At 42.1% G+C, this 15167-nt stretch overlaps 1 protein-coding gene across 1 annotated transcript in view; it reads right to left on the reverse strand.

Annotated features, from left to right (window-relative positions):
• Positions 1-15167, reverse strand: part of EVA1A (eva-1 homolog A, regulator of programmed cell death) — a 203823-nt gene that overhangs the window by 138315 nt on the left and 50341 nt on the right. Inside the window, exon 2 of the mRNA XM_051613652.1 lies at positions 8747-8961. Within this exon, the coding sequence (XP_051469612.1) occupies positions 8747-8961 (215 nt within the window). The remainder of the gene's footprint in view (positions 1-8746; positions 8962-15167) is intronic.

A 15167-nucleotide genomic window follows, 5' to 3' on the forward strand; every position in this document is an offset into this window, starting at 1 on the left:
TAAATTAAGGAGCAAAAGTCATCTATGCCATTGTGAGACCACAGAAAAAAAGGGAAGTGTTCTTAGGGTTTGAATATATGCCCTTTACTAATTGGTTTTATTCTTTAGCTACAGTTCCAACTTAATCTGATAATGGCCATGACTCTGAAAAGTTATTTTATGGCAGGAGAGAAATGACTGTTTCCTTTTCATTCATGTCATTCTGAGGACAATTATTTTCATGAAAAATGTAAAAAGTCATTAAAATTTCCAATTTCCTTCAGACTTTTTGAGTAAAGTCTTCGAAGTAATGCAGTATATCCCTAAAGAGTAAAATAAATAAATAAATAAAGCAGGTTTGATGCTCAGTGAAATTCATCAGGAAAAAAAAAATGAAAGAAAATTATCAAAGGTTTGCTGTGCCACATTCTTGATTAAAAATAAAGAACAAAGATGTTGCACCAGCCCTAACTAACTTAAACACTTGCACATACCATTTTTACCTATCCTAGCATTCAATGAATTCTTCTTCCTCACTGCTTTCATCAGTATGTGCTACATACCAGCATCTTCTTAAAACACCAGGCAACACAGAGACTCTACAGAACATGAATGACAAGATGATCCACTACAGGTACAGTTCCCCTGCAAGTCCAGTGCATCTGGTGTTTACAGGGGCCCTTACAAACCACAAGCTTGACTTTCTGGTCTTGCACTCAAAAATCCTACTTCTAGGCAGTACCAGAGCTCTGACAGATGTCAGATGTCGTTTCTGAAGTATTTGCGGATGAACAGCTAGATTGACACCAGGAAGGCTGTGAATTTACTTGAATGAGGCAATGCTCTGAGCTCACATGGCTTGTGCTTAATGGTTGGGAAAATGTAGGCAATTCATTCTGTGATTGCCTTGGTTTTCTGGCTGTCACTGTCAGCTGTAAAGGTGGGAGATCACAACCACAAAACCAAAAAAAAGAGACCCACAAACTATCTGAACTCACACAGAAGTAGTAGTAGACATGCAGAATCATCCCTAAGTGGGATGTATAATCAGCTGTTTATGTCATTGCCATCTTACAGACCCCTGACAAATGCAAAAAAAAAAGTCACATTGGATTAGATTGTATTATCAAAATCACTTCAACTGAAGAAGATGGAGGAGGAATTCCTGTCTGGCATGAAAGGGGAGGGAAGACACTTTAATTGCATTATGCCATTTTATAATTGTGTTCCAGTGGTAAATCAAGCCTGAGGGCTGACAGCCAGTGCTCTGGAGGGAAGCTGTGGTTGTTTAAACCCATTCCATTCTCTGGTTCATGACTGAGCTAAGAAGCTGCAAGATTTAGAGGAGATAAGAGAGTAAGAAATGTGAATTCAAGTAAAACAAACACTAATCTAATCCCTGTGATTTATGCCCTGGATTAATCTCACTGCGGTGACCCGCATCTTAAAGCAAGGGCAGCCTCAAGCTCAAAACCATGTCTTTCTAGTGGGCATTGCAGATGAAACACATTTCTCGTGCTCATTTTGTTGTGCTCATTAGCTAAGTAATTGCTTGTGCTCATTAGATAACAACCTTTTAAATCTGGAACTGGATACGAGCTCTGCAACAACACTGTCCTCGGCCGTTCCCGAGGGTGCACTCTTTTTTATTCTGTCTCTTCCAATCACTCTTCAAGAAGTGCTCACCTTGCACACTTTCTTAAAATAAACTACACTGAGCTTTAACACCCAAGGCAATTAAACTTATCTCAGCTCTAAGTCCCTTGTAGTAGTTCATAGATTCAATACAAGGTGAAACTTTGGACCCACAGAAGCCAATGGTGAAACTCAATGGGAGCGAGGATTTTGCCACAGGGCTGTTCTCTGTACAGCCTCCATCATCAAAGCAGCATAAGGATGACTGCAGGGCACATCACTCAGGCATGAAATTACAAAGAGGAACCCCTCTAAATAATTACCAAAATTGTATGTTGCTGAGGAGAATAACTCAGAGCAAACTGAACGGCTCAGAGCTGTGTGGAGTCAAATGAAGATGGGCAGAGATTTGTACTAAGAATTTTACAAAAGAAAATACCAGCAGTTTTAAAAACTATTATTAAGCATTTTTAGGTCAAACTCAGTCCAGTCCAAACTCAGTAGAGTCATTCTGGTGGAGTTATACCAACACTTACATTGGAGCCCCTCCATGAGTTTTGCAGATTGCACATTCAACTCGACTCATTCACTCAAACTAATGAAGTCCACGGATCAAGATGATTTTCAAAAGATCAGCAACAGTGAATGAAAGCACATGAGGGAGCTAAATCTGTGTTGGTGAGATACAGGTTACCTGCTTATGGCTTCACCAAGCAACCTTCCCAGATTGCTTCACTAGAAGTAATTCAGCTTTGTCCAAATGATTGGATTCAAAATGTGTGTCTCATGAAGAAGAGACCAGAGGCCCTAAGTCCTGACCACAGGTTTTAGCTCCCTACCTGCTGTTATCACTCTCCCATGGACCTTGCAATGCTCACAGTAGAGTCAGCAGGAGGGAGCTATGCCCACACATTTGGTGTCTCAAGTTAACACACCAGACCCTGAAGTAGAGATGAAAACTGGGCACGCTTTCCCTTTCACCAGCTTTGGTACAGGAGCAGTGGATGCCAGCTGGGCAGTAGGGCAGGCAGCAGTGGGGCTGGGATATTAAAACACAGCAGCAAGACTGACCAGAGCTGCTCTGACAGAGCCTTGGAAGAGCCCAGAGACAGCCATTCACAAAGAGTGGGAACATGCTCAGCAAATAGAAGGACCCAATAAAAGCTGCATTACAAATATCACCTAATTAACCATTACCTACATTTCCTAACAGTGGGAAACTTAATCTCTGTGTGGGGTCAACTTCAAAGGGAGAAGAGGTCTAAGACGAAGAAATACAAAAGGATGCATAACTAAAAGTCATGGGATTAAAGAAAGGGAAAGCTTAAAACACAAAGTGGAAAAAATGATTGAAAACAAACCCTTACACTGTCAAGCAGTGTCTTAGTGGCAATGATAGAAGTCCCATGACTTGGAAAGTTTAAATTTAAAGTAAACAAAGCATCAGGGGACTTTCACCCCAGGGAGCAGTCCTGCCTCATCAAGGAGACTGGCTGCACTGGCCACCTCTGCTCCAGTGTCTCATCTTCTGCAGCCCATAATCACACTGCTTTGATGAGCTATTTCAGTCAAGCCAAAGATTTAAAAGATCTGGCAATTTAGAGATTATCTGTGACCTCTGCATCAAGCAGTTCTGTTTGCAAATAATTAGCTGGGGGAGCTGCTTGCCAGAGAGTTTCAGCCTGGGAAAGATTCATTAATGAAGCTGCACTGGTTCAGTGATGTATAAGATCAACTTGGGCACTGCAGTAACCTCTTCTGAACCCTGCTCACCATCCTCTGCAAAGTAATTAATATAGTTGGACAAAGAGTTGCCAAACTGCTCTTTATCTCACTGTCATTTCTGAGACTGGAACTTTCCATGTTCACGCCGTCCACAAGCTGTGGATATCTTCTAATATGCAACATGACAATTGGTGGCTTCTTATCCCAGTGGTACCAATGACCATTATTCTCCCTTTCGATCACTTTCTTCTCTCTTTCCCCTTCACCATCATCATTTTATACGCATCCAGAGTAATGAGAAGGACAGCTTCTCTAAGTTTACATAGTGCTAGTGCAGTGAGACCCTAATTCCCGTTGAGACCATGCAGAGCTGTTCCATCAGTGTGATGGTACAACGTCCTGTGACTGGGCATGGCAGTAGCCACTGGCCTATCAAGAAAGCTAAAGCAGTTGAATAATTTTCTTCTGCTTTATATTTTAATCTGCCACACTTAATTCAGAACACACGGGGAAAATAAAACCTTCTTCAGACACAGTAACACATATGCCTTCCAGCCCCATCAATCTGTGATCAACAACTAGCCCATGCTTTGAGACTCATGCAGCTACTAGAAAGTTTATCTCATCTTTCTATGAAGAGGTCAATCCCCTTTGCTTTCTATCACAGAGACCTTCCTGGTAGGTGCAAATAAAAAGAGGGGAAGAAGGGCTCAGGGAATCCTGTGGATAGCATCCAAGGAATCTGCTCCCTTTTGTACCCTGCCTCACAGGCTGCTGGAGTGACAGCAGGGGTGGCAGCAAAGGTGTCCTGTGTCACCCTTAAAGGACAAAAGGAAATACCACATCAGCAACACTAGTGATTCTTGTCATCAACTACTGGTTGTCCTGGAGAGTGCTGAAAGCAAGCCAGGCCACAGGCCATGCCTAAACTCTCTCCCCAAACTGGCTAATCCAGAGCACCTCAGCTCCCCTTGGGGAAACAAGTCACAGAGTAAAACATTGCCCTTTGAAGTGCAGTCTCCTGCTGATTTCAGTACATGCATCTATGAAGACAGAAGTTAGCCTGCAAGTCTTTGATAAATATCTGGGAGCAGAAACACCATGAAAAACAGAAACATGGAAAAAAATGCATCTCCAGGGCTTTTTACTTCCCTTCTATACAAGCTCTGCTCCAGGGCTTTCTGTTTTGCTTCTAAATAAACTGTGGGTTTACTTTCCTGTCAATTTACCAAGATGATAATATTGCAGGTATTCTGCTGTAAAGTGTAATTTAGTTTTCTGTTAATAGGCAATTTTAGGCCAACCATTAAACACTCTTCCATACAGACCTTGAGTTGCTTATTGCTGAAAACAGGGACATCAGAAACACTAATCCAGGAATGAGCAGCTGCAGAAAGCTTTGTAAACAAGACACTCCAAACTTCTTCCCCCCTCAGCTGAGCAGCTTCCTTCAAACATACACGAGCCTCCAGGTATTTTTGCAGGCACAGGTCGTGTTTTCTGAGCTTGGCTAGGAATGACTAGGCTTTTTCACTAAAGAGATTAACTTATCAGTAGGCACTCATCAGAACACTTCACACACCTGTTTCTCCTTTGTCTTTTATGCCAAAATGTATGTGTTCATATGAATAAACATACACTGCTGCTGTATCTGTTTATCAGCTTCCTTATTTCTCCAGAGGCAAGACCTCAGGAGATGTCCCCATGGCAGAGAAGTGTAAATGTATGCAGTAGTGTGACAGGTGAGAGAACCATGGCATAAAGGAGCAGCTAAAGCAGATGAGGATGCTCCCTAGCAGATCTCCTTGGAGTAAAAAGTGTCTCCACATGTTCCCATGTCTTCATCTGCTGTGCAGCAATGTCATTTATCTTCTTCTCCGTATTCTCACACTAATAAAATCAGACATTGTGCAGATTAAAAATGGGCTTGATCAACCCTACCTGGGTGACATGTGTTTACAGAGCAAGAGAAAAACTCCACTGTGAAAGCATAATGCACAGACCTACCAAAAATCTTCAAGCTCTCAAAATTATTAGGTGACACACTCAGACCAACTGCATGTGCACAGTTGCTCCAAAGTGGCAAAGGTTGGTGAAGGACCTGAAAGTGGACAAGCCCATGGGACCTGATGGGATTCATCCATGGCTCTTGAACAAACAGGCTGATGAAGTTGCAAAGCCACTGTTCATCACATTTGAAAAGTCCTGGCAGTCTGGCAAAGTTCCCACTGACTGGAAAAGGGGAGGCATAAACCACATTTTCCAAAAGGGAAAAAAGGAAGACCCAGGAAACTACAGGCCAGTCTCACCTCTGTGCCCAGTAAGATCATGGAGGAGATCCTCCTGAAGGCCCTGCTAAGGCACGTGGAAAACACAGAGGTGATTGGTGACAGCCAGCATGGCTTCACTAAGGGCAAATCCTGCCTGACTAATTTGGTGGCCTTTTACGATGGGGTGATGGCATGGGTGGACAAAGGAAGAGCAACTGATGTTATCTACCTGGATCTGTGCAAAGCATTTGACACTGTCCTGCATGCCATCCTGGTATCTAAACTGGAACAATATGGATTTGATGGATGGGCCAGTCGTTGGGCAAGGAACTGGCTGTGTGGTTGCATTCAAAGAGTTGTGACCAACGGCTCGATGTCCAGATGGAGACAAGTGGTGTTCCTCAAAGTTGGTAGTGGGACCAGTGCTGTTTAACACCTTTGTTAGCAACATGGACAGTGGGATTGAGTACACCCTCAGCAAGTCTGCTTGTTGACTTGTGCTAACTCTGGGCTTCTCTGTTAAACCGAGTGGAATGGGGAGAGCAGGGAAGCTGTTTAAAAAGCAAATAATGTCTGGCTTTCAACACAACTTCATTTTGTTTTCCTGATCTCTCCATATTCGTGTGGCTTTATCTAAAAGTTAACAAGAAACCAACCACATCAAAACCGAAATCCCAGTCTGAATGTCCCACATTCTTTGTGTGTTTGAAGATCTCCCACTGAATCTGACATCACGGTGTTAGAAATGTGATCTGCTAAGAAATGTGTAGTTTGGGGTCACTGCCTTAATGTCTTAGACATGCTCTCCCAAGTGGTCTGCATTTCATTTCAAACAAAAACAAGTGACTAAAGCAAGGGATCCTGGCAGCCAACCTCACAAGGCTGCATTAGTAGTGGCTGTCTCCGTGTAATCAACACTTACTTTTCCCTTTGTAACATAGAAACAATGTCTGAACAGGCCATTTCCAGGGGACAGAGCTTCTAAATGGCAATTAACTTTTACTTACAGGTAGCGTTTGTAGGGAATAGTGTTACTAACTGCCCCTTACACTTCCTCCAGGCCACTCTCCAGAGCAGCAGTGAATCTATACAGTCATGGGTTTGATTAGACACAGTGATTTTATACACTTAATTTTGAAGGGTTCAGTTTGGCTGATTTTTTAAATTACTAACAAACAGACAACACATACAATTGGTCCTGCCTATAGCAACCATCCAGCTGAGTTTCAAAACCACAAAAATACACACAATTTCCTTGTGTACATCTTTCCAGTTCTCCTACATACATGGGTTTCCTACCAGCGAGCTGCAGGCACTTTGCCATTCAGCTTGTGGAGTTTCTGGCTTGCCCCTCAGGGAGACCTCACCCCTCCAGGACTGAGGAAGAAGACAAGATTCATCTCTGGCAATTGGACTCATCCTACCCTAGCTGAGCACAGCACATGGAGGTATCAAAGCCAAATTTGGGGGCACCAAAGAGACACTGTGGATCTTCTCCAAAGAGATGCAGGATCTTGCCCAAGAACCCCCAAGAAATTTGTGGCAGAATGAAGAATGTCAGCTACTTCCCTAGCACATCTGCATCCCCAAAAATGGGTGAATAGGAATGTTCTGGTCTCAGTCATGTAACTAACTCACTCTACAAGTGATCTGTTGCAAAACTGCCTGCAAGGAACACAGTTCACACTCTGGTAAATAGAGGAGCTGCAATTACCAGCACTGTAAGTGTCAGGGGCAAAGCTAATGGATAACAGCTCTGAGGACATAGGAGCTAAGGCAGGGAGGTAAGGATTTCTTTGAAATCTCTCCTGCACATCAAACCATGGCATGGAAAGCCAAAGGTTACATATTCCCTGTTCTGAAGTTCTTCCAGATGCCTTAAGTGGGCCACTCACCCACAAAGGATAAGGCTGTGCAAGCACCTATCAATCATGCCAGTAAATGAAATATTTTAAGCAAATTTTGCAGGAGATCAGCAAAAGAAAGCAGGGAAGGTTAGCCTCTGCCAAAGTCTTCAGGCCACCTTTCACTGATAAGAACCATGTCCTCCCATACTATAGCAGTCTTTTGTTGTGCAGTGGAAGTGCTAGGAGGGCAATTCAAACCTGTCAGCTTAAGGGTTACACCACAGACAAACACCAGCCCTGTGCAATCTTGAGAATTTACCTCTGACACTTGGAAGCCAAAGCACTTGTAACAACTTTAAAAAATTGCTGTAAATTCCTCTTAAAAAACCTGGATGCAAGAGTGAGAAGTGATGTGGGAAACTCTGGCCTTGAGCCAAATTATAAATGAAATTATTCACTAGCCCTGCAGGTTCATTAATCTAGTACTTCTATAAATTTTTATTATGAGTTATGATTGATTCACAGCCATAAACACACAGATGCTCTGCCCAGAAGTTTTCAGAGTTCTAAATCCTCCACTACACTTGGAAAGACTTGTGCTTACCTCAACACCCCCGTTCATCTCAACAACATCAGCCAACTCATGTTTCTAATTTTAGTTGTTCCTACTGACAGTTGAGTAACACTAGCACCTTCCAAATAATCCTTTGATTTGCTGACGTCACATGTGCCCTTGGGAGGATACATATAGTCAACATCCCCTACACAAATGGACAGAGCTGATTAACTACTGGTGTTTGGGGACATTATAAGCTTAAGTGAAGCATGATCACTTACAGTGGCCCAAGAGCCAAGTGAGTCAGAAGAAGTAAAGCCAAGGATTCTCGCTGGGTTTCAAGTTACCAAAGTAAAAGCCTCTTGAAATGGGATCAGTTCTGAAGTAAAAAGCACACCACAGCAACTCCTAGATGTGTTGGAAACGTTCACCATTGGGAAGGAAAGCTATTTTTAAAAAGAAATCTTTGTACCCTGTCAAACATAATGTGGTCTTGCAGTGTAATTCTGTTTCAACCACATTCCTGACCTGTTACTGACTAGAGTTACACCAAAATTAATAAAATCAGCAAAATTTAATTTAGTCTTGTCTAAACTACAAAGATGAATTGTCCGTTAAGCTGTGTGAGAAGTCGGTGCTCCCGTGCTGGGTAGCACTGCTTAATACAGGTCTGTGCTGCTAGGCCAAGGAAAGATGAAGTCCAAAATGAACAGATCCAGTTGAACATGCAATACCTGAAGGGAAGTGCCAACTGAGCAGGCAACATCTTCCTTAATTAAAGTTGCATAGGAGTGGGGATAGCGAGAAGGACACATCTGGTGACTGGGTACGATTCGGCCGTAAAAAGAAGACTGGATGCTGATGGTGGTTCTGTGAGGGCACCTCAGGGAGACATATTCTCCATCACAGGCATGGTCAGTGTAATTCTTTAGCACTTGCGATATGTAACCTGCAAAAAACATGACAAAAGCCATAATTAGTAAAGATAGTTAATATCTAGGTGATTTGCAGCAGTGCAATCTAACAAACACACAACTGACAAGCAATGAGGGGTGCAGATTTTATTTATTTATTATTACTATTTATATACATCAGTAACCTGGAGTGAGTTCAACAGAGGGCCACCAAGACTGTTGGGAGCTGGAGTACTTGCCCTGTAAGAAGTGGTTTGTCCAGACTGGAGAAGAGACAGCTTTGGGGGCAACTAGTAGCAGCCAGCCAGATTCTACAGGGAGGGCATCAAGGAGATGGAGTCAGGCTCTTCACAGTGGTGCATGGTAGGAGGATGAGGGATAATAGGCACAAGATAAAACAAGAGAGCTTCAGACCAGGTATATAGAGCAATCTTTTCACTGTGAGAGCAGTCAAGTAGTGGAGCAAGTTGCCCAGAGAAGTTTTGCATCCTTGGAGGTTTTCAAAATCTTAGAAGATAAAGCCCTGAGCAACCTGGTCTGACCTTCTAGTTGACCCTGTTTTGAGCAGGAGGGTAGACTACAGAACTGAGGTCCCTTCTGACCTCTCTTCTCCTGTGACCTTAAGATCATAAGCAAGAAAGTCCCAGACACAGAGCCACTAAAGAGAAAGTTGGGATTACAGTTGGTTGTATGAGGTCCTATTCCATTATAGTCCAGCAGTCACACCTTTGATCTCCCTTCAAATATACCATTGAAATTTTTCTGGCTGTGCCTTCTGTTTCTCTCCAGTTCTGCAAAGTTTCAATCTTTTTAGAAGGAAAAGAGTATGCAGAACCACATCCCTCTTTGTTAGAGGATGGGGCTATCTGCAATAAGAAAGTTGTTAACAAGTGCAAAGCATGGGGACAAAGCCTCATTAAAGTTAAACTGAGTTAAAAGGGCTGGTTGTGGGCCATGGTTGCCATGGCAACTGCCAGACAAATCCTGGCTTGGCCACTCTCACACATAAGGGGAAACCACTGTGGTGCTGGTACAGACATCTGTGCAGAGAACACTATAGGATGTCCAACATCAGCATCAGCCATAGTCCCATTCAACTCTGCAGAATTCCTCTCTGTAATGAGGTCAGAAGTCCCCTTCCACTCCTGGCCACCAACACAAGTCTACCAGCAGCAGTCTCACAATGCCCTATGCAGGTCTTCCTCAACCTCTTGAGAAAAGAGGCACCATTGTTGGATTGTTGCTGGTAGACTCTTTTCTTAACAGACAAAGTAAGAGAAAAGACAAAACCATTAAGAGAAACAATCCCCAGAGAAATTCCTAAAAGGGAAACTGACATATAACTTAGACCTGGTTTAAAAAAATGGCTAAAATGTGACTGTTCTCCTGGTGGGCCATAATCACAGAATCATTTCAGCTGATATCTCTTGAAGTCATCTAGTTTAATCTTCTGCTCAAAGCAGGGCCAACTTTGGCCAGGTTTCTCAGGTCCTTGTCCCTTTCTGAATATCTCCAAGGACGGGGCTTCCACAGCCTCTCAAGGCAACCCCTGCCATTGCTTAACAACTTTCACAGTGAAAAAAATTTTCATGACATGCATTTGGAATTTACCCTGTTATGACTTTGGTTTACTTCCTCTGGTTTTTCACTGTGCATTTCAAAGATGGTTTCATTTACTCTACAGGTCTATGTAGTGTAAAACAGTAACCAGATCCCACTCTCCTTATTCTTCACTTCTCTTAGAAGAGCAGAGCAGCTCCCTTGGTCTATTACGATTTATCATATATTCCAGTATCCTTTCATCCTTGGCAGCCAAAGTGACTCTCTCCAGCTTCTCAGTATCTTTGCTGTACTGTACTGAGGGGCCAGTTAGGTATGCAGTGACCCTTCAGTGCTACAAGCTGCACTGCCTCCTCATGGTTGTCATCCTGCCTTCCAAGACATGGTAACGCACACAGGGAAGCACAGGTCATGTCGTTTGAGAGAATTCATGTAGCTTGCTCTCAACATCAGCTCTAGCTATCCACGTAGACACATCTGTAGGGTACATTTACTCCACTAAGTTAAACACTGCCAGGGCCTTTTCTCTGTCCCTAAGGCCACATCCAGCAACTTCCTCTTAATCTCCAAATTAGTATGGTCTGCTATACCTAGAGCTGTTACTCAGAATACTCCTTCTATACCAACACTGAAACTGCAGAAGTCGTGTGAAACAACACTGTCCAAACAAATTTCAAGGTGCCTAAACCAACTACAATCATTGTTCCTGGAGATATCCAACACACAGTAATTTAGCTTCAGCATTCAAGCTGCCACTGTGAGGGCTGGATTCTCTGCTTTCTCTACGTTTGAGCCTGTAGTTCTTATTTAGCAGTTCTGTTGCTGCAGTGCCTGAAGGTGTGTGCCAAATAGATATTTACTCAAATCAACACATTAATTTCCAAGTCCCCAGGGCAGCATTTGCTTATAAGAAAAAGGCTGAGAAACAGCCCCAATAATAAGAGTGGCAGGGCTGCATCAGATCAGGGAACAGCACCATTTAATTTAATGCCTTTATCTCACTCATTCAGGGAAACACCCTGGGGATAAAATAAACTACTGGAGTGCACTTCCTTTCCTAGTCAGTTGAATCCATGCTCTGTGTGATGCTGTACACCTAGTCCTGGAGCCAGATCAGCTCTTCTCCCTCAAAAGTAAGGCAACGATACAATATGGGCACCAGAAAAAGCCAACTACAAATAAAACCAGAATACAACACAAAACATTAAACCCCACTTTTCACACAGTTACTCCAGTGCAGTAGGACTGTTCCCTGAAGCTGACGTGTTAGGTCATCAGAGAAATGCAACCAAAGTGGAGTCAAGACACTACTGGCTTCTCTGAATATTCAATTATTCTGTCAGGACAGCCATCCTAGAGCATGCCTTTAATATTACCAGTTCAGGATGAGGGAAGGTTTCAACTCCTGCAATTAGTGCAGATCACTTGTTGAAACAACTCCTTCCCCTCATCTTCCATCAGCAATCTCAAAATAACTTGAGTTCGTTCAAGCTCAAGATATTGATTGGATTAAATGCTTTGATGGTGACTGGCTAATAATAAACAAAGTCCAGTGTCTGAAACATCTGACACTGACCACTGTCAGAGAGAAGATAATGGATCAGGCTTGGGCATGATCAGGGATGATATGATGTTCTTCAGAGAGCAAAAGGAAGTGGCTGTAGAGAGCTAATGCTCTTATTTTTTCCTCCTCTTGAAGCATGCCAAATTTGCACTACATTCATTGGGAGCTCTGTTGACAGTGTTGGCATTTTGTTATCCATTGATTTATGGTGCATTAACTAGATTCTGAATTGTTTTCAGCATCATTGCTGAATTTTTGATAACAGGTCTCCAGTGACCTTTTGTACCACTACCTGTGGTACCAGGGAGGGAACTACTGGGATGCTCTTTACTGAATGAAATGCATAAACATGTAGCCAATGGCAAGTGTTTAAGGACTTCAATGGCACTTGTATATAAAGGTAAGAAGCACTTCAGAAGTACACAAGGAATAGCTTACAGAGCTCTTTGACTCCTTCCTGGAAAGCATGAAAAATTCTCTTTTGGATGGCTGCAAGAAACTGGTTTAGTTTAGTAAAATGACCCAGCAGATCACTGATCAGCTCTTCATAGACCACAGAATATGACAGTCAAGAAACTGAAGTGATAAAGGAATTATTAAATGATGTTATCATTCCCCATCAAGTATATGTGTCTGCATTATTTTCTGGGATATAAGGTACAGTCTTACAAGTGTCCACTCCAAATAAAGTGAGGTCAGGCTGCTTTTAAAGACTGCCAGAGGCATTAGACACTCCTTTCTTCATCCTCAAATTCCAGGATGTGAAATCACCATTGTCAGATCCAGGACCTGAAGATGAGCAATTATTTGAGGAAAACATCCCAGCTGAACTGCTACAGTCAAATACAATTTATTTGGTCATGGTTCATCTTGGAGATGAAGTGACATGAATTCTCATTATTTTACCAGGAACTTTTGTGGTGGTTCAGTTATTAGCTCGTCTAGGGAAGTCAGTGTTAGAGTAGGTTTCTTTAAAGAATATACATTTCATTTGAAAGCCTGGTAAAACATAAAGGAAATATAAAGCATTAAACCCACCAAACCCTTTCCAAATGCTACATGTTCAGAAAATTAAGGTTAACAAAAACAATCTGAAAATCTTTTGGGTTTAGCACTTTTATTTTTTCAAGGATTACATTGAGGACATGATATTTTTGCTGGTGGGCATACATACTCCCCAATTAAATCAACGTTTAGGAGTCAAGTGCTAAACATCTCCTCAATTCAAAAGACCAGTGTCACTACCAAAGCAGGGATTTATACTCTGAAGACAGAATAAACAACCAAAAGAAGTGCCACACAAAACCAATAGGTCATTTTTTTCCCTCTAACAAGATGAAACATTCCTTTCAAACACCACTAGCAATTTATTTTTCCAAAGTCCAGAGTCTGACTCCTATCAGTCATCAGCAATTACTCTCCACTACTCACCAAACAAAACACTTAATGCCCACTGTAACTCCATCCCACCCAGCAATGTCAGTTCCCAAGAGCCATTTTCACCACTGCCCCTCCAGGGAACTGATGCTCAGTTCTCATCCAACAGTCAATTCTAAACCTTAACACATATGTGGACTAGAGAAAAAATACCATTTTCATACAGACTCTCATCATTTTAGAGGTACTGTACCTCTAAACATCATCCTTTACTTACCCTCATAGCCTCACAGAGCTACAACCCTGCCTTTTTGAAAGCAAAGCAACTGATGGACGGGTTCACAAAAGCACAGATGATACAAGACCTTCCATCCCATCCAGATGTAGGATAATAGCAGAGTATCCAAACACTCATTCATATATATGTGTGTGTGTGTATCTCCTGTTTAACCATGGCTGTCTAAAAGCAATAAGCCCTTTTCTCCTGCTTCCACTTACTACAGCTCTAGCTTTGCTTGACAAGGCACACAACAACACACCAGCTCACCAGTCATCAGGAGAAAAAATTCATCTTTCGCTAGGAAACATCTCTGTGGGTGTGTGCAGGAGGAACAGAGACAATCACAATGAAACTCTTTGGACAGTTAGGACAGGATCCAAAACTTCTAATAAATTACCAGGAAACTCAAAGGATTGTAATGGTTAATAAACTACGACACATAATTCAAGCCAGAAGTCCATTAATGTCTGTATTAAGCTATATCTAAGCTATAGTATTCTTAAAATATCCCATTTTGAGCTTTTGTAGTTAAAAATACAAAAGTGTGTGTGTGTGTGTATATATATATATATATATAAAAAATAGAGAAAAATCACCATAATGAAAAACAAGTGACTTCCCATTATCTGAAACACATGAAGCCAGTGCAATTAACTTTTTTTATTAATAAAACATTGTCTTGTTCCTGGTTGACACAGATTCTTTTCTTTTTAACACTCTTGTTTTCCAAATCTGTATTGTTTTTCAGCATCCACTGTTAATTTCTTCTGGTTTCCTCAGCTTCCTTGCAGATATTTTTGAGACTCTGAATGTGAAATAGAACTTTCTTCCATGAGAGACCTTAATCAGGTACTTTTCTGGAGCTCAGACTACCCGTATGTTGCACAGGTTTTCAGATAGGCCGTGGGCTGGAGAATTTCAGCTTATTCTTTATACAGAGAACACTGGTACTCATAACACATCACAGAAACAGTGTTAAGCTGGTGGAATCAAATAACAAGCCACCAGGATAGCCAAGCAGGGCTGAAATGTGACCCCAGGCAAGGCCTGAAGCCAGAGCAAGTAACTCAGTGAATACATTTCATACCAGGCATTACTGATAATCCTGTGGTTGCAGTAGTAAAAGCAGCTCTCTCAAATCACAGAGCAGCCCAGTACGGACAAGTAGGGTTTGTTTTGCTTTGTCCCTAATACTGGGGATTAAAATGTGCTATTACAAACCTTCTACAGAGAGATTTGCTTTCACTCCAGCTACTCCCCAACCCTTCCACCATCCAGACACCACACAGAGCTGGAAAAAACTTCAACATCTTGTAAGCATACTTAGGAAAATGTTTTTATTTTAAGTCAACAGTTCCTTGTCCACTATCTGATCCTCTCTTCCACAGTTGTGCCTCCAAACAGTAGCCAGAGTTAACTCAGATAGAAGGCTTTTAAATAAGAGTAAATTTAGAACTGCA

This window comes from Apus apus, chromosome 3, assembly GCF_020740795.1.
Source record: "Apus apus isolate bApuApu2 chromosome 3, bApuApu2.pri.cur, whole genome shotgun sequence".
Classification (NCBI taxonomy): domain Eukaryota; kingdom Metazoa; phylum Chordata; class Aves; order Apodiformes; family Apodidae; genus Apus; species Apus apus.